Source organism: Oncorhynchus clarkii, chromosome 25 (assembly GCF_045791955.1).
Source record: "Oncorhynchus clarkii lewisi isolate Uvic-CL-2024 chromosome 25, UVic_Ocla_1.0, whole genome shotgun sequence".
NCBI lineage: Eukaryota > Metazoa > Chordata > Actinopteri > Salmoniformes > Salmonidae > Oncorhynchus > Oncorhynchus clarkii.
The window spans coordinates 722,587-746,251 of NC_092171.1; the positions used below are offsets into that span (position 1 = coordinate 722,587).

At 41.4% G+C, this 23,665-nt stretch overlaps 1 protein-coding gene across 5 annotated transcripts in view; it reads right to left on the reverse strand.

Annotated features, from left to right (window-relative positions):
* The window catches only part of LOC139383540 (echinoderm microtubule-associated protein-like 1), a 101,147-nt gene that overhangs the window by 22,990 nt on the left and 54,492 nt on the right, over positions 1-23,665 (reverse strand). Inside the window, exons 4-19 of one of the 5 annotated variants that reach the window (XM_071128113.1) lie at positions 21,816-21,872; positions 20,398-20,529; positions 20,119-20,147; positions 18,693-18,719; positions 16,261-16,390; positions 7,769-7,918; positions 6,278-6,347; positions 6,054-6,164; positions 5,815-5,910; positions 5,477-5,611; positions 5,044-5,143; positions 4,386-4,537; positions 3,866-3,991; positions 3,431-3,562; positions 631-698; positions 342-430 (exon numbers count right to left, since the gene is read on the reverse strand). In XM_071128113.1, coding sequence (XP_070984214.1) covers positions 342-430; positions 631-698; positions 3,431-3,562; positions 3,866-3,991; positions 4,386-4,537; positions 5,044-5,143; positions 5,477-5,611; positions 5,815-5,910; positions 6,054-6,164; positions 6,278-6,347; positions 7,769-7,918; positions 16,261-16,390; positions 18,693-18,719; positions 20,119-20,147; positions 20,398-20,529; positions 21,816-21,872 — 1,604 coding nt within the window. The remainder of the gene's footprint in view (positions 1-341; positions 431-630; positions 699-3,430; positions 3,563-3,865; positions 3,992-4,385; positions 4,538-5,043; positions 5,144-5,476; positions 5,612-5,814; positions 5,911-6,053; positions 6,165-6,277; positions 6,348-7,768; positions 7,919-16,260; positions 16,391-18,692; positions 18,720-20,118; positions 20,148-20,397; positions 20,530-21,815; positions 21,873-23,665) is intronic. The other 4 variants (XM_071128117.1, XM_071128115.1, XM_071128114.1 and 1 more) reach the window with 4 other exon arrangements.

Below are 23,665 nucleotides of genomic sequence, written 5' to 3' on the forward strand. Positions count from 1 at the left end.
TTTTTCATATATATTTTGATACCTAAAGGGGTCCTAAAATTCAAAATCAAATAGCTAAATTTTTGTTGGTATGAGCATCTTAAAACAATTCCATATGTTAGGTTAGTAAAACCCCCGCGGTGAAGAAATGGAGATGAGATTAACAGCGTCAAAAATGTCACAACACGTTCGTTTAATCTATCATCTGATAATGATCCTGACTAAATGACAGCGGTTTTAATTAGAAGATTTGCTACAGAGAGAGACGTAACCTATTATAATCCTTTTAATAAGTCATAATAAAGCCTCATAAATGCGTAGATCAAGTAATAAAGCAATGTAAGAGCCTTAAGAACACTTACCCGGTGCAAAGCGTATAACAGATAGCTGTTCATTCCCATCTGTGTGCACTGTGACTAGATCCTTAGAGTCAGTATCCAGCACCAGCCACCTGTATGAGGAAAGTTATCCATCCTCTCATGATTATCCACATCACATCTCTCCTGTAGTTTCACAACACCCTTTTGAGATTCATATTGTAATGAAAAGCACTATACAAACTACATGTGTTATTATTATTACTGGCAGATCTCTATGGCTTTTGTGATTTAATTGTCCTAACAATATTCTCCTCGAGCAGTACTTTCTCACCTGCCGGTCTGCGTTCCTATAGCAACCACTGCTCCAGAGGGATGGAATCCAGCAGACTGAGCAGCGTCCTGTAAATGAAAGAAACAAAGGATGCCTAATTTCAATACTGCATCCTTACACATTTTACCGCACCCAGTCTCAGTGAAGATCTATTAGAAGACAGAGAGACTGAAGTTTTTTGAGAGATTAATAAACACAAAGGCTTTAGATAGTACCCTACGCATTTCTCCACTATTATAACTAGGGCAAAAACTGAGTTTTTCTGAATCAGCTCATGTGGTCAGCAAAAGCTTGTGGTAGCCTGGTCCCAGATATGTTTGTGCTGTATAGCCAACATACTTGGCATGACAGTTTATTTATTGTTATTCTTTTTTATTTAGGGGGTAGATCAGCTTTAATATTGCATATAGACTGGCTTCCATCAATGTAACTGTCTGCATCACTTCCAGTCCCCCATATATTTTTTTGCAATTATATATACAGTTGAAGTCGGAAGTTTACATACACATTAGCCGAAAACATTTAAACTCCGTTTTTCACAATTCCCGACATTTACTCATTGTAAAAATTACCTGTCTTATGTCAGTAAGGATCATCACTTTATTTTTTTTAAGAATGTGAAATGTCAGAATAATAGCAGAGAAAATGATTTGTTTGAGTTGGATCAACAACTCTTATTTGACATTCCAGGGCATTCCACTGCCCTCATGTTTTTTTTAACCTGAATGTGGGCCACTGCTGCTTGATGATACCTGTGCTTTTTTATTTATATCTGTAATATTTTGATTGGTAATTTGTTTTAGTTCTTTCATCACATTCCCAGTGGGTCAGAAGTTTACATACACTCAATTAGTATTTAGTAGCATTGCCTATAAATTGTTTAACTTGGGTCAATCGGGTAGCCTTCCACAAGCTTCCCACAATACGTTGGGTGAATTTTGTCCCATTAACCCTGACAGAGCTGGTGTAACTGAGTCAGGTTTGTAGGCCTCCTTGCTCTCACACGCATTTTCAGTTCTACCGACAAATTTTCTATAGGATTGAGGTCAGTGCTTTGTGATGGCCACTCCAATACCTTGACTTTGTTGTCCATAAGCCATTTTGCCACAACTTTAGAAGTATGCTTGGGGTCATTGTCCATTTGCAAGACCCATTTGTGACCAAGCTTTAACTTCCTGACCGATGTCTTGAGATGTTGCTTCAATATATCCACATCATTTTCCGTCCTCATGATGCCATCTATTTTGTGAAGTGCACCAGTCCCTTCTGCAGCAAAGCACCCCCACAAGATGATGCTGCCACCCCCGTGCTTCATGGTTGGGATGTTGTTCTTCAGCTTGCAAGCCTCCCCCTTTTACCTCCAAACACAATGATGGTCATTATGGTCAAACAGTTCTATTTTTGTTTCATCAGACCAGAGGACATTTTTCCCAAAATTATGATTTTTGTCCCCATGTGCTGTTGCAAACCGTAGTCTGGCTTTTTTTATGGTGGTTTTGGAGCAGTGGCTTCTTCCTTGCTTCCTTGCTGAGCAGTTGCTTCTTCCTTCCTTTCAGGTTATGTCGATATAGGACTCTTTTTTACTGTGGATATGGATACTTTTGTACCTGTTTCCTCCAGCATCTTCACAAGATCCTTTGCTGTTGTTCTGTGACTTATTTGCATTTTTTGCACCAAAGTACGTTCATCTCTAGGAGACAGAACGCGTCTCCTTCCTGAGTGGTATGACAGCTGCGTGGTCCAGTGGTGTTTATGCTTGCATACTATTGTTTGTACAGATGAACATGGTACCTTCAGCTATTTGGAAATTGCTCCCAAGGATGAACTGGACATGTGGAGGTCTACAATTTTTTTTTTTGAGTTCTTGGCTGATTTCTTTTGATTTTCCCATGATGTCAAGCAAAGAGGCACTGAGTTTGAAGGTAGGCCTTGAAATGCATCCACAGGTACACCAGCCTTTCAGAAGCTTCTAAAGCCATGACATCATTTTCTGGAAATTTCCAAGCTGTTTAAAGGCACAGTCAACTCAAGGTTGTAAACTTGTAAACTCCTGACACACTGGAATTGTGATACAGTGAATTATAAGTGAAATAATCTGTCTGTAAACAATTGTTGGAAAAATGACTTGTGTCATGCACAAAGTAGATGTCCTAACCGACTTGCCAAAACTATAGTTTGTTAACAAGAAATTTGTGGAGTGGTTGAAAAACAAGTTTTAATGACTCCAACCTATGTGTATGTAAACTTCCGACTTCAACTGTATATAGCTATTAGAAAACTATATACAGTATATTCTAAAATCTTGCATATATTAATTTCCATCATTAACAATTAATATGCGTAATACTTTTGACAGTTTATGCAAAGGATTGGTACCTATAACCTGGATTTCCATTGCATTACATTTTTGTGAAACAATTATTATTTTTGCAAACACTTATTGTGATTCATACTATATTCTTGCTCTAACATCCCTACCCCCTAGCAATAGATGTGGGACGCACGCACGCACGCACGCACGCACACACACACACACACACACACACACACACACACACACACACACACACACACACACACACAATCCCTTTCCCCCACAATTAATCATAAGCTCAGATGCTCGATGGTTGAAAGGACTTGATTTACGATTGCATATAGAGTGACAGTTGTTGGCTGTACAGCACAAACATATCAGGGAATAAGCTGAGCTTGTGGCCCTTTTACTCATACATTTCATGTTAACTGAGTATAACGTGTGAGGCTCAGAGTTGTCCCCAGGGAGCACTGCCTGCCTGTCTACCTCCATAGTCTTGGTCCAGACAGGCTGGTGCGAGGAGGCGTCCCACAGGCTGACATGCTTGTCGTGGCCACAGGTGAGGAAGTGGGGTTTCCAAGGGTGCACGGCCAACCCCCACAGCTCATCGGTGTGACCCTGGAAGAGTTAGGGAGCATAGTTAGCATCGTTGGCAATCAGTTGCTAGAAAGAGTACTTGCTTAATGTAGTCCCATTCTGTACTTTCCTCTAACTGGGTCCATCTGTTTCCATTAGCATTGATACATGCACCAAACACGCTAGCCAGGAGATGCTGGACATTACTAAATAACCAGCTAATGGGCTTAAAGAATGTCTGAATGAACTAAAAACACTCTAGGTCTGCATGAACTAAAATGTCAGATAATTATACCAGCAGCCATATATATATATATATATATATATGGCTTTGATTTTACCCACTTGTGTGATGGGGGTAAATTCGCCATATAAACTGCCTTGTAGAACATAGTTCCTGGTGGTCCCAATAAGCACACTCTCCCTTTTGCCCTCGGCAACAGTGCGGACGGGGCCAAATAACTCAGGAACCTGGGAAAGGTGGGAAAATAAATATTATTGTGGTAAGCTTCCTCCCACCGTAAAGGTGAGGGTTGTTTTCTTTATTTTATCCATGTTTGATTTTTACAGATGGCTGGGTGGGGGTTACGGAGAAGAGAAATTGTAAAAGAGAACATTGTTTTCCTTGTACAAATCATTGGTACTACTGTTTACATAAATACTTACTGTGTATATGCATCAACCAAAACCCCCATATTTCTGAGAAAGCTAGCATCATCTTTTGCCAGGGTTGCAGTATGCAGAATCTGTCTTCTTTGTAAGCACTTATACTGTAGATGCATTAATAAAAAGTGTACTATAGAAATGGGCAAAATCATGGGACTACTTTTTTGGGTATATGTACAAGAATCCGCATGTGTCTCACCTCAACCGATTGGATCTGCTGGTAGCTCCCATCCCAAGAGAGGAGTTTCCGATCTTTTCCCCCTGACACCAGTGTGCTGTTCCTCAACATACACAGTGCAAAGATGCTCCCCTCGTGTGCACCTTGAATGGCATGGCTAATTCGATTAGTGCCTGTAAAACAGAGAGAAAGACAAAACACCATTGGAGAAGGCAGAAGATAGCTAGCTGTTTGTTCTATAACACATGGTCAGGAGCGGTTCACTCACAAGACAGGCCTTGTTGTTCTATCCTAGGCATGACCATATTCTGACCCCAGCCACCTGACAACCCTCTCATAATAAAGAGTCTTTTGATGAGCAAAAAAGGGGAAAAACAATGGGCCAGTAACTGAAAGGTCGCTAGTTTGAAGGACCAAGCCAACTAGCTGAAAAATCTGTCTGTGCCCTTTTTAAAAATATATTTTTTAATTCTGTCAATGTTCCCCCTTGAGCAAGGCACTTAACACCAATTGCTCCTATAAGTCTATCTGGATAAGAGTGTCTGCTAAATGACTAAAATGTAAATGTAATAAACACAACTGGACAGGGATCTGCATTCTTAGAAAAGAAGAAGCCTTTTTGGTTCCAGGTTCCACCCTTTTGAGTTTGATGGTTCATCCTATAGAATGACAGTTTTACCTTTTCCCCACACCAGTATATTTCCACTTGAGTCTCCAGTTATGGTGTCTCCATTTTCTGAAAAAGTCACACACAAGACAAACTTGGGCTTCTCTTGTTTCTGCAAGGAACATAAATATGGCTTTGTTTACTTGGGGGGCAGAGATAAAACAGAGTTGTATTGTCAGAAAACAGACAGAGACAGACGTGCAGGCTTCAATAACACTACAGAGAAACGAACTACTGAAAACCTGAAAATATGACATTCTCTAACATTGGGTGAAGAACTAAAGAGCAAAAGCAACACAGCCTGTTCAAGCTACATTGAATTTAGATAAAACATACTGCAAAATGACATAAATTATATTGATTTTGGCAAATACATTTCCTCTAAAACTCAGAAAGTCAAGCAAGTGAACATGAGGCAGTATAAATGAGAAATCTCATGTCATACCTCAAACAAGCCTTGCTTCTTGGTAAGGGTACCCCTCTCCAGTGTCCAGAAGTAGAGGTGTGACTTCCCACTCGTGACTATAATGTTGGTGTCAGTGGGGTGGAAGTCGGCAGCGAACACTGCCTCGTTGGAACACTGTAATGGGACAGAAAAAATTATTGTTACACTTGTCAAACGTTTATGAGGATCAATAGAGCAACTCCAAAGCCAGGTAAGCTTTCCTGAGACCTGAAGACTTGCGTTGAATCCCCGAGCTAATGCCTAGGCTTCAGTTTAGAGGGCTAACAAAGTTTTGATGCGCACAGGTTCAAACCCCAGTCGGACACATAGACACTCACCTTGACATCAGCTAGTCTTTCCTCTCTCTGCCAGTCCCACACAGAGAGCACATGGTCATTGGAGTCGTCTACTACACACAGCGTGTTGCCTCCATTCTGCACAGACCAACAGAGATGGATCAGCCCTGTTCTCAGTTATTTAGCAAAGCTTTTCTGACCAGTAAAGGCAAACTCAAAATCTGGTTCACATATGAGATATGATATGTATTCAGTTTTTTTTGCCAAGGTCCATTGCTTACCGACTTGGAGAAGGCAAGACAAACCAGGGCGCGGTCAAAGAAACCTGTCCCCAGAATGTGGAGGGTGTTGAGGCTCACAGAGTCCCAAACCCGCACATGAGGAGCCAACTGCTGTCAGTACACACACACACATACACACACGTACACACACACATTATTTCTTATTATTAAATAAGTGAACTGTTCATAGGTTCAAAGTTATTTGAGGGTGAGAGGTCACTTACTTTGCCTTCAGAAGAGGTGCCTGCCACCTGTCCCGTTGCTATGGTGATTCTATCAGGATGGACAGCCAGACTATAGAACACAAACAGAGGAACAGAGAGACGGCAAACACTTTGAACATCTGAAGGTCGATTTGAACAATGATGAAAAACCACAGAGACCTCAAAGCATATCAAAGAGAAGTGTTTTGTGTGGAGTCTGAAACTATGAGTTGCTAATATATCAAATCAAATCAAATGTATTTATATAGCCCTTCGTACATCAGCTGATATCTCAAAGTGCTGTACAGAGACCCAGCCTAAAACCCCAAACAGCAAGCAATGCAGGTGTTGAAGCACGTATCATATATATCATGGATGTTGTTCTAGTCTGTCAGACTGAAGCTTATGGGATTCAGTTACAGTAGCCTAGTCATGTGTGATTGATTCTTACTAATGTTGACAAGACTATCAGCTTCTGATAGAAGGGCACAACAGAAGGGCACTATGCCTTACAGAGATAAGTGAAAGTCAAGATTATCTGTACAACAGTGAAAAGGAAGCTAACATTTTTCTATGCCCAGTCTTGACTCAACTCTAATTATTCATAATGAGCATGACCCCAGGGCGACCCCTCGAGTTTCAGCTTATTATATTATGGACCACCCTTTTCTGTCTGAGATAATTACCTGGCCAACGCTATCACTGAGGACAAAGCAGCTGCAGACCAGCCACCTGTTTACCCTAGCCTGCCTTATGGTGAAGGGGTTATTCCATGGGACTGTACGAGAATACTGATTAAAGCAGTGGTGTCACAGTAGCTCTGTCTGTACTGAAATAGGGAGGATTTTATATCAAAAGTAGTGTGACACAGTTGTGCAACAAGGTGAGTTGCAAAGCCCTTCCAACTTTGGATGCCAGAAACATACTGTAGATAAAAAAAAATGTAATTGCTTAATAAATTACTCGACTGTACTGTTGGTCTGAGAATACATGGATGATGGTGAAAATGATTTATACTGTAACTAGGTGAAATAGGGCAGTGTTTGATGAGTACTGTCACGACTTTCGCCAAAGTCGGTCCCTCTCCTTGTTCGGGCGGCGTTCGGCAGTCGACGTCACCGGATTTCTTGCCACCGCCGATCCACTTTTCATTTTCCATTTGTTCTGCCTTTGTCTTATCACACCTGGCTTCACTTAATCAATTACTTGTTTATTATTTAACCCCCTGTTCTACATGTTGTATTTGTGAGTGATTGTTTGTTGTTTTGAGGTCCGTATTGTGTGGCCGTGTATATTACGTGTTATGTTTGAATTCTTGAGTAAAGTATTTTATTACTCATATCTGCTGTCCTGCGCCTGACTCATCTCACCAGCTACACACAGACGCCTTTACAAGTACAGTGTCCATATTAGGACAGCATCACACGTACAGCTCAGGTCAAAATTATTTCACAGACAAAGGTTGTACAGTACAGGAGAAATAAACTGTTGTCACATTCTGTTTCTTCTCACCACTTGATGTCATCAGTGTGCCCGGTGTAGTGTCTCTGGAGCTGCTCGTCCACGTTGTACAGCACCACAACAGATGCAATGAAGTAGACCGTCTCTCCCGTGGGTAGCAGGTACAGGTTAGAGCGACAGTCCCGTCCCCTGTACCCATAACTGGGCATCTTGGTCAAGATCCACATAACTTCTATAGGACATCAACTTTAGCCTACATATTAACTTCTTAAGGTATAGGGGGCAGCATTTTCACTTTTGGATAAATAGCGTGCCCAATTTCAACTTCCTGCTACTCATACCAAGAATATAAGATATGCATATTATTAATAGAAAATACTGAAGTTTCTAAAACTGTTTGAATCATGTCACTGAGTATAACAGAACTTATGTAGCAGGCAAAACCCCGAGGACTAACCATTCAGAATTTTTTTCTCTGTCTGTTCAGTGAGGTCTCATTGGGAAACTGTATTTCTTACGCACTTGTTTGCAGTTCCTACCGCTTCCACTGGATGTCACCAGTCTTTGGTATTTGGTTGAGGTTATTCCTTTGTGCAATGATTAAGTACGGCCATCTAGAAACTGGGTAACACTGTTGAGAGTTGCGCAAGACTTGAAAAGTAGCTTTGGTTTGTTGTCTTCCTGTATTGAACACAGATAGACCCGTCTTCAATTTGAACGATTATTAACGTTTAAAAATACCTAAAGTTGTATTACAAAAGTAGTTTGAAATGTTTTGGCAAAGTTTACAGGTAACTTTTGAAATATTTTGAAGTGACGTTGCGCAAACTGGAAGCTGTTTTTTTCTGGATCAAACGCGCCAAATAAATTGACATTTTGGATATATATGGACGGAATGAATCGAACAAAAGGACCAATTGTGATGTTTATGGGACATATTGGAGTGCCAATAAAAGAACCTCGTCCAAGGTAAGGCATGATTTATACAGATATCATTCAAACAGTTTTAGAAACTTCAGTGTTTTCTATCCAATACTACTAATAATATGCATATATTAGCATCTGGGACAAAGTAGGAGGCAGTTCACTCTGGGCACGCTATTCATCCAAAAGTGAAAATGCTGCCCCCTATCCCAAAAAGGTTAACAGAAAGTCGGTGTTGAGAGGCACAGGAGTAAAATGATCACATTTTTGGATTCTAGTCAAGATTCTAGCAGCCGTATTTAGCACTAACTTAAATTTATTTAGTGCTTTTTTCAGGTAGCCAGTAGTCTAACCTAGAAGTGACAAAAGCATTGATTAGCTTTTCTGGATAATTTTTGGACAAAAAGTTTCAAAGATGGAAGAAAGCTGCCCTTGAAATATACTTGATATGTTCGTCAAAAGAGAGATCAGGGTCCAGAGTAACGCCAAGGTCCTTCACAGTTTTACTTGAGACGACTGTACAACTAGGAGGTGTGCATCACTTTGTGCCAGGCGTTTTTTCGCTATACTCGACTATAGTGGGTTGAGTCACTTACGTGCGGTGTAGAAGATCACTGTGGGCTATCAGCCTTGTCTCAGGGTAATAAGTTGGTGATCTGATGATATCCCTCTAGTGGGGTGGGGGCGGATGGGGCCACAGTGTCTCCCAACCCCCCCCCCCTCCCCCGGTCTCAGCCTCCAGAATCTATGCTGCAATAGTCTATGTGCCGGAGGGCTAGGGTCAGTCTGTCCTATCTGGTTTAATTCTCCTGTCTTATCTGTGGCCTGTGTGAACTTAAATATGCACCCTCTAATTCTCCCATCTCTCTCTCTCCCTCTCTCCCCTCCCGGAGGACCGGAGCCCTAGGACCATTCCTCAGCAGTACCTGTCTATCCCCGTCCCCAGTCCACCTGGTCGTGTTGCTGATCCAGTTTCTGTTGTTTTGCCCGTGGCTATGAAACCCTGACCTGTTTACTGGACGTGCTACCTTGTCGTGCTGCTGCTCCAGTTTCAACTTTTCTGCCTGCGGCTATGGAACCCTGGCCTGTTCATTAGATGTGCTACCTTGTCCCGGACTTGCTGTTTTGGACTCTCTCTCTCTCTCTCTCTCTCTCTCTCTCTCTCTCTCTCTCTCTCTCTCTCTCTCTCTCTCTCTCTCTCTCTCTCTCTCTCTCTCTCTCTCTCTCTCTCTCTCTCTCTCTCTCTCTCTCTCTCGTCGGAGTGCATGCTGGGAGTGAGTCGTCAAGCAGAGTGTTTGCGAGAGCGAATGGAATTTATTTTCACTCTATTGGGTTTTGGTATGTACATATATATATATATTGATTAGTTTAGTTGTTTTAAGGGTATATTGTTTAACTATCACTAAGCACGTATAGGGGTGGTGGGATCTTTGAGGTTGGTTTTTCGCGAGGGCACAACCAGCGGGTGAGGCTGGTTGCAATGGCCACTCGCGGAAATGTAGAGTTTGAAAAACTTAGTCGGAGGCATGGAGTAAAAATTCCTGCTGCGGCTGGGTGTTCAGTGGAAGAATGTAGCTTGGCTGTGGGTGCTATCATTGGGTATGATAGCATCAAATCAGCCTCAAGGATGAATAGCGCTGTAGTGATATTCTTAGATTCAATTGAAAAGGTGAATAAGATAGTTGAGAGGGGTGTTGTGTTGCGGGAGACACAGACGCCGGTATTTCCGCTTATGAATCCTGCGAAGAAAGTTATGCTTTCTAACGTGCCACCATTTGTTAGAGATGAAGTGTTAGAGCGAGAGTTATCTCGCCATGGTCAAATCGTATCTACAATAAAGAAGGTTCTTTTTGGATGCAAATCTCCGTTGTTGAAACATGTCGTGTCTCATAGGAGACAAGTGCATATGATTTTAAAGAAGGAAGGAGATGAACTGAATTTAGCGTTTAGTTTCAAGATTGATGGATTTGATTATGTCTTCTATGCATCTACTGAATCAATGAAATGTTTTGGATGTGGAAGAGAGGGGCATTTGGTGCGTAATTGTCCCGAGAATGAACGCGCTGAGCCTGGTAGTAGCTTTAGTGCGGGTGCAACTAACGTACCACAGCGAAGGGATGAAAATACTACAGGTGTAGGGGAAGAGAGAAGGTGGGCAGATGTGGTTGGAAAAGTAGGAGAGGAAGGCATTGTGGATAAGGGGGCAATTGTGGTAGATCAGAACAAAGAGGGAGGGGAAACAGTAGGTGAGATTGCGACTGCCGTCGCTGAGGTGGTGCTGGAAAATGAAATTGGAGGTCAAGAGGAGATTGAAATAACGGAAAAGGAAGCGGATGTTTTCAAAATACCGAGGAGTAAAAGGAAGAATTTAAGGGGTGGTGAAGGGTCTAATTCTAAGAGAAAGGTAGAGATGGATAAATCAGGTGAAGATGAACAGGTTGTAGAGATGGGGTTTTCTTCTGGGGAGGATAGCGAGAGTGAGTCATCTGACGCGTCACAACAATATAGTGAGATAGATGGGGTGGAAGGGAGGTATGGGATCGAGAAGATACGTCAATTTCTGAAGTTGACAAAAGGGAAGAAATATATGCAGGATTACAATGTAACTGATTTTTTCCCTGAACGTGAATTGTTTATTGAATCAGCAAAGTTTCTGATGTCAAAAATTACAGGGGGAGGTTTGAAAAGCCCTGAAATTGCTAGACTCAAGAAAGTGGTCACGAGAGTAATAAGTGATGCAAATTCTAAAGAAAATGAAAGAGTTCAGTTGCAGTTTTAACTCTGTAAAGAGATGTGGTGGCTGTATCTTCCTCTGTATTTTTTTCTTATCCATGAGCAGTTTTAAGATCTCTTCTTTAAATGTAAATGGGGCAAGAGATGTTAAAAAAAGAGCCATGGTGTATGAGTTAATGAGGGGAAAGGGAAGTGATATAATTTTTCTACAAGAAACGCATAGTAATTTGGAAAATGAAGTTATGTGGCAACAGGAGTGGGGGGGGACAGTGGTGTGTAGTCATAAAAACTCAAAAAGTGGGGGTGTGGTTATCTTGTTCTCAAAAGGGTTTTTGCCTTTGTCATATGAGGTTGAAGAGGTAGTTGAGGGGAGGTTATTAAAAGTTAGAGCAAGGTATGAAAACATCAATATGTGTCTGATAAATGTATATGCCCCAGTGGTGACAGTTGAGAGGGTATGTTTTTTAGAGACATTATCAAATACCATTGAGAAATGTAACAAAGAAGATTATTTGTTTATTGCTGGGGATTTTAACTGCACAGTTAGTGATTTAGATAGAAATCATCAAGAACCTCATATAGCCTCAAGGACGTTTTTAAAACGCCTTATTGTAACAAATGAACTGTGTGATATTTGGCGGAGTCAACATGGAAGAACAAGGCAGTACACCTGGGCGCATGTGAGAGAGAACATCATCTCTATGGCCAGGTTAGATAGGTTTTATGTTTTTGAGCATCAATCTCAGGTCTGTAAATCAAGTGTGATAACTCCAGTGGGATTTTCTGATCATTGTTTAATAACAGAGGTGGTGTTCATTAACGATGTAAAACCTAAAAGCGCATACTGGCATTTTAATATAACTTTATTGAGTGATGCTCACTTCAGGAATTGTTTCAGTTTTTTTTGGGAGAGGTGGAGGTCTCAAAAGGCCAGTTTTGTATCCCTTCAACAATGGTGGGATATAGGGAAAATCCAGATTCAACAATTTTGTAATCAATACACGAGGAATGTCACCAAGGATATCACCAGATCAATGAAAGCCCTAGAGATTGAAATAGTGGAACTCATGACGTTGGTTGAGACCACAGGAGATCGAGGCCATACTCAGGACCTCAAGAAGAGAAAAGCTGCATTGGCAGATCTGCTGGGTATCAGAGCACAGGGGGCATTGGTGAGAAGTAAATTTCAGGGCATATCTGAAATGGATGCCTCATCCAAATTTTTCTTTGGTTTAGAGAAAAAGAATGGACAAAGAAAAATTATTCATTGTCTCAAATCAGCTGTTGGACAAGAGCTCACTAGCCCTAGTGAAATTAGAAAGAGGGCAGTAGAGTTCTATGCTGAGCTCTACAAGTGTGAGTACAAAGAGGACAAAACAGTGACACAGCAGTTCTTTGATGGGCTCCCAAAGGTGCCTGCAGAAGCTCAGGTTGAGCTTGAGCAACCATTGTCTTTGCAGGATTTATACACTGCATTAAATGGCATGGAAAATGGAAGGGCACCAGGCATTGATGGGCTTCCCGTTGACTTTTTTAAGTCTTTTTGGGCTATGTTGGGAGAGGATTGGTTAGAAGTAGCTAATGATAGTTTAACCGGAGGGTTACTACCAATAAGCTGCAGAAGGGCTGTCCTCACCCTACTGCCTAAAAAGGGTGACCTGAGGGAGGTGAAGAACTGGAGGCCGGTGGCTTTATTGTGTACTGATTATAAAATATTGTCAAAGGCTTTGTCCAACAGGCTGAGGGAGGTGATGGGGCAAATCATACATACGGATCAGTCCTACTGTGTTCCTGGCAGGCAGATAGGGGATAACATTTCTCTGATTCGTGATTTTTTGGACGTCTCTAAGGCTGTTGGGTTGGATGCTGGTCTAATTTCAATTGATCAGGAAAAGGCATTTGACCGAGTTGAACATCAATATTTATGGCACACGTTTGAGGCGTTTGGGTTCAGCTCTGGTTTTATTGCCATGATAAAGGTGATATATGGTGACATTGAAAGTGTATTGAAAGTTAACGGTGGTTTGAGTGCTCCTTTTAAAGTGTGTAGAGGTATTAGGCAGGGATGTTCTATGTCTGGGATGTTATATGCTATTGCTATAGAGCCACTACTAAATAGCATTAGAAGTCGCATTGCAGGGGTGTGCCTTTCAGAGGATATTCCTCCTATTCGTCTTTCAGCCTATGCTGATGATGTAGTTGTGCTAGTGAAAAATCAAGCGGAGGTGGATAGTTTGAGTCTAATGGTTGATCGTTTTAGGGGAATATCCTCTGCAAAGGTAAATTGGGAAAAGAGTTGTGCTTTACAGATTGGAGAATGGTCTGGAGGGATCATGGCTTTGCCAGGGGGGCTAGAATGGTGTAAGGGAGGTTTTAAGTATCTTGGAGTGTACCTAGGAGATGAGGGGACTATGGAAAAAAATTGGAGTGGGGTGGTTGAAATGGTGGAAGGGAGGATGAGGAGATGGCGTTGGTTACTATCTCGTATGTCATATAGGGGGCGCACTATTATAGTTAACAATGTGATTGCCTCTGCACTGTGGCATCGGTTGTCAGTTTTAGAACCACCATCTGGCCTTCTGGCTAAGATACAGGCAATTATTGTGGATTTCTTTTGGGATAAATATCACTGGGTTCCACAAAGTGTTTTGTATTTGTCAAAAGAGGAGGGGGGACAAGGTCTTGTACATCTTGCTAGTAGGGCTGCTGCTTTCCGGTTTCAGTTTATTCAAAGGTTGCTTTATGGACCGGAAAATGTGGTGTGGAGAGGGGTGGCAGGTCTTGTATTACAGCGGGTTGGAGGATTAGGTTTAAAGAAGGCTTTATTTCTGGTTGATAGTAGCCAGATTTCTAGGGAAGGAGTACCTCCGTTTTACAGAGGCCTTCTCAGAGTGTGGAGCGTAATGAAGGTGTCCAGAAGAACTTCAGCGGAGTCAGTGCATTGGCTGTTGGAGGAACCTCTGGTGTATGGGGCAAGACTGGATTGTACAACTGCAGCTGTTCCACATTTCTCCAAGATTCTGGTGAAGGGGAAAATCATCACCTTAAGACAGTTAATGGCCATGGCTGGGCCCGCCTTAATGGATGGAAGACGGGTGGCTGAACATTTGGGGATGAGGTCGGAAAGGATTGTCGGACAAATGCTGGGGAGCTGTAGGAAGGCTCTGTCAGCGGAAGAATGGGGTATGCTTAGTAGCCACAAGAAGAAGGTGCAAGATGAAGACGTCTCATTTCCAAAACTAGGGATTACACCAAATATCCCAGAGTCAGAAAGAAAGGCGGTATTGCTGGATTTGAGAGGGTTGGAGGAGGTGGGTTTGGATGAGGTGAATGGGAAGGAATTGTATAGGGGGTGTGTCAAGGTGTTGAATAAAGATAAATTGAAAAATAGAAAAGATACTCCATGGAGGGTAAAGTTGGGCATTGATGACAAGGTAAAGCCAGCATGGAGAGCACTGTACAAGCCACCGTTACAAAAGGGTACTGGTGATATGCAATGGAGGGTTTTACATGGCATCATTGCAGTTAATGCTTTTGTATCTGTTATTAACTCAGATGTTAGAGATGGATGTCCTTTTTGTAATATAAGAGAAACCATTTTTCACTGTTTTATGGAGTGTGAGAGGATAAAACCGCTATTGGAAATGTTGGAATCTTTGTTTAAAGCTGTAGGGGAGTTTTTCAATAACACTGTTTTTATTTTGGGGTTTCAATATAGTAAACAACAGAAAAGAAAATGTCAAATGTTAAATTTTATTTTGGGACAAGCTAAGATGTCAATTTTTCTGAGTAGGAAACATAAGATAGAAACGGGATATGGGCAGGATGTAAGATGTGTTTTTAAAGGTTTAGTGAAAGCAAGAATAAAAGTAGATTTTGAGTTCTTTTCAGCTGTAAAAGATCTCCTATTATTTGAGGAGAAGTGGGCCTACGAAGGAGAGCTTTGTTTTGTAGAGGAGGGGAAATTATTTTTTGCTGCTGAAATAAGTTGAATGTATATGTTATGTATTTATTTTTGTTTAGGAATTACATTTGTTACTTCATTTCTGAAAAGGCAGTGTGTCATTATTTATGTTAACACTTGAGTAAAAAATAAAGGTTTTATAAAAACTCAAAAACTCTCTCTCTCTCTCTCTCTCTCTCTCTCTCTCTCTCTCTCTCTCTCTCTCTCTCTCCCTCCCTCCCTCCCTCCCTCCCTCCCTCCCTCCCTCCCTCCCTCCCTCCCTCTTTTCCGCACCCGCTGAAACTTGTTGCACCCTCTACAACCACTGTGATTATTATTTTACCCTGCTGGTCATCTATGAACGTTTGAACATCTTGACGAAAGATTTGGTCTTAATGGCCATGTACTCTTATAATCTCCACCCGGCACAGCCAGAAGAGATTTGGCCACCCATAGCCTGGTCACCCATAGCCTGGTTTCTCGCTAGGTTTCTTCCTAGGTTCCTGCCTTTCTAGAGAGTTTTTCCTAGCCACCGTGCTTCTACATCGGCATTGCTTGCTGTTTAGGGTTTTAGGCTGGGTTTCTGTATAAGCACCTGGGGACATCTGCTTATGTAAGAAGGGCTTTATAAATACATTTGATTGATTCAATTTTATTGATTAGGGAAAAAGATTTATTGGAACATCCAGATGTGACTTTCACACCTGTGCAATAGAATGCATTAAGAATATAACTTTGGCAAATGTGTAACCTCACAATACATAAGGGGATGCATCTTGTGAGTCACAATACATCTCTGTCCTGAAAGCATGGACTTTCAAGCCTATTGTTATTAACATAACTCAAATGTTGTAATGCCATGTAACAAACAGTTTCTTATCTATTGAAATATACAACTAACTGTCTGAAAAGTACTGAACCTACAACAGTGAAAAAAGGATACACCCAGTCCAGTTTGAGCTTTATGTTTGGCAGGTCCGATTTGGCTTCCAGGCAGTAGGTCTCCACAAGGTCTTTGGGCATGTACATGGTGATGGGTCGTCCCTTCAAATACATTTTCACATACCCTTCCTCTAAAAAAAGCAACAGACATTTTCAGTGGACAATTTGTCATGACTCATTGGTAACAAGGAAGGAGTGTTTGTGATGGTGAGAACAGTGTATGAGAGGAGTGAAAATGAAAGTGTGGTTCCGAGACTAATGCTTGAGAGGAAAATGCAAAGAGAAAGAAAGTATCAACAGTTATGGTTATGAGATGTTGATGTACAACACATTTTTTGGAGTGAATTCATTTTGTAAGGAAAAGTATAGATTAGCAAACACAGAGATGGGTGGGCTTTTGATTCCCTTTTATTAGTAATTTCAAATACATTCAGACAATAACAATGAATGGTGCAAAATGAAAAGCAGGCAGTTTGCAGTGTTATGTAGCATCATAGCATTTGTTTAATGTACAGTACAACACACAAGTAAACAAGAGAAAACAATGCAAGCAAAAACATAGGCTTATGGTGCCACAGCAGGAGAATGAAAAACAAAATCTGAACAAACCAACCAGAGGACACACAAATAAGAGTCAAATCTTTGTCAATGTGTGACCAAAAACAACAAGAAAGATGGAAAAACACACAACAAAAAAAACTGAAATATGACAGTCATGAGAGGAATGTTTTTTGAAGTCCATTTTTACATCCACAGTTACCACAGAACCTCTTTCAACCTAATTCCAAACGCTGGTATAGGCCTAGCTTAGTAACAGATTTGGAAGTACTGGCTGGGGGACTTGATGGGGCTCCTGTAGCTTGGCTTGTCTAAGGGGGAGTAGGGGGTGTAGGACGACTGGCTGACTGACTTTCTCAGGGGGAGCGCAAACGTTGGGGTCTTCCTGACTCCATTGGACCTGACAGACTTGTCAGATGCGCTCTTGGAGTCAGGCGCAGTGGGGGGAGCGGAGAAGAGGCCAGACACGGCTGCTGCAGTGGATTTGGGCGCCTCAGCAGTTCCGGTCCTTTTTGACGGATGGGCCAGATATATCTGCACTGTTACTAGGTAGGTGAGGTGGTAGAATTGGAGAGGGGCCAGAAGGAATGGGTAGGAGGGGTTGGTAGAATATATCCAAGTTAGATGTGATCGACAACTGGCTGCTATGCTACAATGGACGACCACAAAACACGGGACTGGTACAAGACAAGTTTCAGTATCTACTGGGTAACAACCGCAGGTGGGCTAAATTACTGGGGCTCTCACTCGTTAAGTCAAGTTTGAGACTTTTACAAAAAAGAGTGCATCAGTAGCTCAACAACTATTGTCTATGATAAATCTGACATAATGAAGTGACTCTTTTGGTATACTTTTGCTGGCTTCAAGGTGAATTACGTGAATTATTTAAATATGTTCACTTCACTTGACCCAGCATTTACCATGGACCTGCCATTTCTTTTCTTTTTTTAAATGTCTTTTTCCACTGTGAAAGATGACAGCCTGGCTAAAGGACCATGAGTTTCACAACACTCTGCTTCCAAACATGTCTCTTTCTCAATTCATCTTTCTTTAGCCAAGCTTATGGAAATGACCCGCAAGCTGTGCATCAAAAACCCATACTGAAAGCCATGCAAGAGATGGCTAAAGATTTCAAAAGCTGTAAAGTAAAGACATTGCATCGGCTGGTAATGCAAACAGCCCTTTTGAAGATACATAATGCAAGCACAATAAAATTGGCTCGTTGTGCTCTGAAAAGGGTCTCTTAGAAGATCAGTGTGCACTGCAGGAAATATTTGGTGGGGTTTCTATGGTGACAAGGACAAAAGAGCGCTGCATGGCTGTGAGCAAACACATCTAGAAAGTGGCAATTCCACAATACGTTTGACAGCTAGTGTAACAGCGGCACTGCAATCAACCACACACAGTTCAAACTCTCAGTGTGTTAGAGAGTGTTTATTAGTCCACTGTTGGCTGACATATTGGGAAGGGCTACTATCACACTCACTGTCAACCCAACCCTACCCCTACCATGGGGCAGCTCTCTGTGAATTGGGCCTATGAATCACTAAGGCAAAAGTATTCTGAGTCAGTAGCCTTTATTATACATTCTCGCATGAGAAAAGAACAATAGCTGGTAGGCTAACTCTAATAGCAGCAGATATGTGCAATGCAATATCTGGCCGACTATGCCACATTGTGGCATGGTGAGATTTTAGCTACCAGACAATATCCTTGGGCACAATTCCCATGATGGTGGGATAGTCTGTCGGCAAAAACACCTCCATGCCACATATGGCAAATGTATGTGTATTTTAACGCTTTCTTCTAAGGCTTTAGGAGAACACAATGTCCAGAGAGCTGCTAAGGTAAGGGGGCTTGAGAACCAAGGCCTACCTTTGCAGTGTGTCACTCGTCGCATCCCTTGTGATTTCACAGAGAAGGGGACAGAAGGACCAGGTGAGGTTTTGCATTGGTTCCTGACCTGGACTTACTCATCATTGTAATTTTTTTCCCGTTTTATGCCAGAACCGTGTCTCAGTCTCTTCTTGGCAACACTTAGGCTATTGTGCTTAAGGTCTTTTCTGTATCTATCTATTTATGTATCGATCTAGCTATCTATCTGATCTACCAGTCTGAACAGGAGCAGCTAATGATTTCCCATAGGCTAAGCATGTACTGTTTGTTTCCCTTGTTTGTTTCTTTAAGGATTATTGGAAGATTAGCTTATGATGGGCTATAGTGAGATTTTAAAAAACAGTAAACAATTTCATATATTATTTGTGAGTACTCTTTAGGTATCATCTCAATAGCTGTTATGTCTAATCAGTTATTTACATTGACTGAATGACTTCTCTTTAGGGTTGAACGTTCATGACACTACCCTGGGACTATGCTGGTTTGATCAGGTTATTATAGGACAATAATTAATTTAAATCTTCAACAAGACTACATTAATCGTGGTTCCAGTACATTTTCTCTGCTTATCAGCATTCAAGCCAAAGTAACCCCGTGCCAAAGTAAGGTTCAGAGGGGTGATGATCTATCAGGGAGAATTAAACCAGGTAAATCAGCCTAATGGGTTACAGCAGTCTAATTTGCCCAGCGATCAATACCATTCTGGAGACGCTTCTTTCTCATCACAATTAATCTTATCTCATGGTGTTTATTGTTACTACTGCAGTATACGAACTCATACAGTAAAATAAATAAATAGCACATGTGCATGACTCCTGTTATGGAAAGGAAAAAGGAAATCATAGATGACAATGGAGGTTGAAATACTTCATTAGAACTTATGGGAGGATGGAAGTTGTTATGGAGGGATGATTATTGGTTGAAGGATGAACATTTTCAATATGTTACAAGACAAATGTCACCACTATACATCACAGCACATCACTGAACATCCTTGAGTGGTACTCCGTGAGCTGGGAATTGACCAAGTGGGCAAAAGTGGTTTAAATTATTTCATTACCACATCATTATAACCAAACATGATGTGACAAAGACATTATTGCAACCAGTTTTGCCTACTGGGACACAGGCCCTGGCTTTAGCCTGGCTTTAACCTTTAACATACCTTGTATTTATTTTGCACGTCTGACAAACAATGTTGACAAAGTCTATGAATCCAACCATTTAACCGAACAATGGCTCAAATGGTCAGTTGATAACATCTATCATATGTCTGTAGATCATGCAAAACAAAAGCAAGGACATTTTCAAGGGTTATGTGACGGTATGTCTCTCAAAAGCTTTAAATCTCTAATTTACAGTGAGCCACTGAGTGCATGGCATCACTGATGTAGTTGACTCTTACCTGCATTGAAAATGGGCTCCTTAAGTTTGCTACAGAGTGAGTAAAAAAAAAAAAACTGTCAACACTGAACCAGGCATTGCGCCAGATAGGTTTAATCAAGTGCAGATAAAGTATTTGAAAGAAAACAAACACTACTTAATCCCAGGGTCATGTGCAGTAGGGTGAATCATTATGTAACTGACTATAACCTGTAGGTTTCCAATAAGAACGGCTTGTTTTTGTTTTCTGTTTTAAAACATTTTGCTACAGTGTGGCCTATTGTTATTAGGCTGGCTGTACCTTTCGCTGGCTCTCTTGCCGCTGGAGTTGCTCCCGGTAGAGCCGGTGCGGGTGCGGTTGCTCTTGGAGTCGCCGCTGTCTTTACGAGTCAGTGTACCCATCGTTTCGTTGGAGTTGGTTCTCCTCACAGTGCTGGAGGAATAGATGGTAAAATGGATGATAAATCTACCTAATGGTGCATTTTGAATAAATAAAGGTGCTTAAAAGAAATTGTCTAAGGAATTCTGATTATTTACTTGTAATCTCATAAAATAAGTACCCAAGATTTATCTCTCTGTGGGAGAGATAGTAAAATGGATGATGCAATTACCTAATGGTGAAAGAAAGAAGCATAGCCTTAACTGTCCGGGGAATAGTGTTAAACTAGGCTGTTATTTAGCTGTATCCCTTCAGAGATTCTTCAGTTGCAAATCCTTATAATGAATATAATCTATCACCGGAACTATCAAAGACTTCAAACTTGATTTTGAGTGTAAGGGTAACGTCAAGCAAAGATCATACCAGAAACCTATCAATAACACTATCTACTACAAGTCCTCATATGACACTGTAAGTACAGAATATCATAGTACACCAAAGAAGGCCCTATACTAGGAAACCAGATTACTGATCCATGACAGAGAGAGAATTTTCCCTCTCTCTCCCCTGTGACTCATTCATGGCCACATTTATGATGGTATTAGAGATGGTTGAAACATGTTAAAAAGCGGGCCATTAAAAATGCCTTCACAAAAGAACGGCCCAATCAGCAGTTCATTGGCTGGAATGTGTACCGGGTCTAATCCAGCCTGCTAGACCAAAGTCCATTCAATCCTCCCATTTGTGGCTGATGTTATCCCCCTGAAACAGGGTTTGGGATGTGTATCTTTGTGTGTGTGTGTGTGTGTGTGTGTGTGTGTGTGTGTGTTTGTGTGTGTTTGTGAGGGGACCTTTGTTAGTTGATGTATGCCAGGCAGCAGGCATACCTAGATCAGGAATGGAGTTAATTAGGCCATGGGGGATTTATTGAAACCTTTGGTCTCTTTGCCAACTTTGGTTGGCATAGGAGCAGCACCTTTTGTAGTTGATCTGATTCCCACCACACACACACACAGAGAAAGAGAGAGAGAAAAGACAGAGAGAGAGAAAGAGAGAGATATTCATTCATTTCATTTAAGTTTCAAGTTCCACTTCTTCCAAGCTCTAAACCCAACAATGCATTATTCAATATTTAACCAGGATAGTCCACTCAGTAACTACAACAATTGCCACTGTTTTCCAGGGAGAGAGATATTTTTGTGATGAATGTTGTTATTCATTGTTCATAGAAATTATCTGTTAATTCAATGATTCATGGATCTATGAGGGATGGGTAACATTGAGGTAACATTATGAGCTTTGAGGATGGTGATGGTGTCACAGTTTGGCCACCCTCTCACCTGTAAGGAGAAGTGATGTAGATAAGTCTGGTGGGTATGCCAGACAGACTGGAGAGACTGGACAGACAGGGGGCATGCATGGCCGAGAAGGGAAACAGCGAAGTGGAAAAGGAGACAGTGAATGGTGGAAAGACAAAAAAGACTGGTGATTTACAGTATCACGCTCTGTGATTTTTTTTTAAGAGAATTGATGTGTAGATACAGTAGTTGACTATAACATTTGCATCCATTTGAATCAAGTTCAGTATTGTGGCTAGTGGATACACACTGCCAATACCAGTTTTTTCAAAGAGGATGTCTCAAGTCTGGTTTTGGACCAAATTGTCAGTTTGATAGATATTACCTTTACAGAACAGAGCTGTGGTTAAGACTGCAAAAGTGCCATATAATTAAGATAGAGATCAACTGGCGTGAATGGCGATATGGTGAAAATGGTGTTGTGATGAATAGGAATACATACCGTATGTCTATTATCAAATATGAGTATATGCGTGTGTCTACCTGTCTGAAGGGATCTCTTGTGGAAACATCGGCACACAGCATAAATACAAATAATAGTCTCCAATGTAAACAATTCTGCTTCCTGCAGACTTCCTTCCTTCTCATCCTAAAATAACACAGAGTTAGGAACGATGGGTGTCCTTTGTGCAAAGACTTAAAGTTCAGGAGTCAAGATCTGAAGGAGGCCGAATCAATTTGGCCTCTATGTGCACACGACCAGGGATTCATTGTTATCTTTCATGCATGGACAAACCATTTACACTTCTAGTCCTATTAATACACAACAGACCTTTGACATTTCCCCTGTGCCTTAGTGTGTTACCGAGTCTAGCCTGGTCAGCTCCATATCACTCTATATCAATTGCTTCAGTCTGGAGATGGTTCACCTATACTGCATCCATGTTAGGAACTCCATCCCTCCCTCCCTCCCTCCCTCCCTCCCTCCCACCCTCCCCCCCCTCCCCTTCGTACCTATTTACTCTATAGTCTCATCCATATACCATCCATTCCTGAGTCCTGGATTATGATAATTAGACTCCAGGCATGAACATCATTGGAGGAGTGCCTATTGTTCCCTTGCCAGTTGTGATTTATTACCTGCACTCCCTTGGTCCCAGTCAGCCTCAATCAGTAAATCAATGCCGTCTCTGAATGCCACTGTGGTGTAAATGGGGGTGCCTGTGACAGCACTGTACCTGTGTTTATTATTCATGTTAAATGTCAATGGCTCTCCCTTCAGAGGAGGGTACACTTATGCGAGGGGAAAATTAGCACAGGCAGACAGGCCACAGGGAGATAGTAGTAACACAGTGAAAGACACACAGATTCCTGTTTGCAGGAATCAAATAATGTGTTGACTTTGTGTGGACTAATAAAATAAACACACCAACAGTGCAATGATTTCATATGTTGTATACATTTTTAGTTGAGGAAGAAATGTGTATTTAAATAGTGTGCACTTATTGAGCTTTAGGGTACAATTTAGTCTGACTATACTACAATATTAATACCCCAAATCTAGAAAACACAGTCATTACTGCTCCAGTTTTTTAAAGCCTCTAGTTTTAAAAAGCCAAAACTAAAACAGAGTTGGTTTTACTCAGAACAAAAAAATACTGTTGAGAGATATCTCATAAACTGGCCCTGCTGGTCAGGTCACATGGTCAGGAAAAGGCCTCTACCATAACCCTTACAAAACTGCAGTTTACTGCAAAATTACTGTTGTTAAAAAAACTGTTATTTTGGTCACACTATTTGCAGCATACTGTATTTATACTGCAGTGTACTGGAGTTATACTGCTCTCTGACTGCAATCTTTTTTCATAAGGGAAGGAAATGGGGAGCATTTG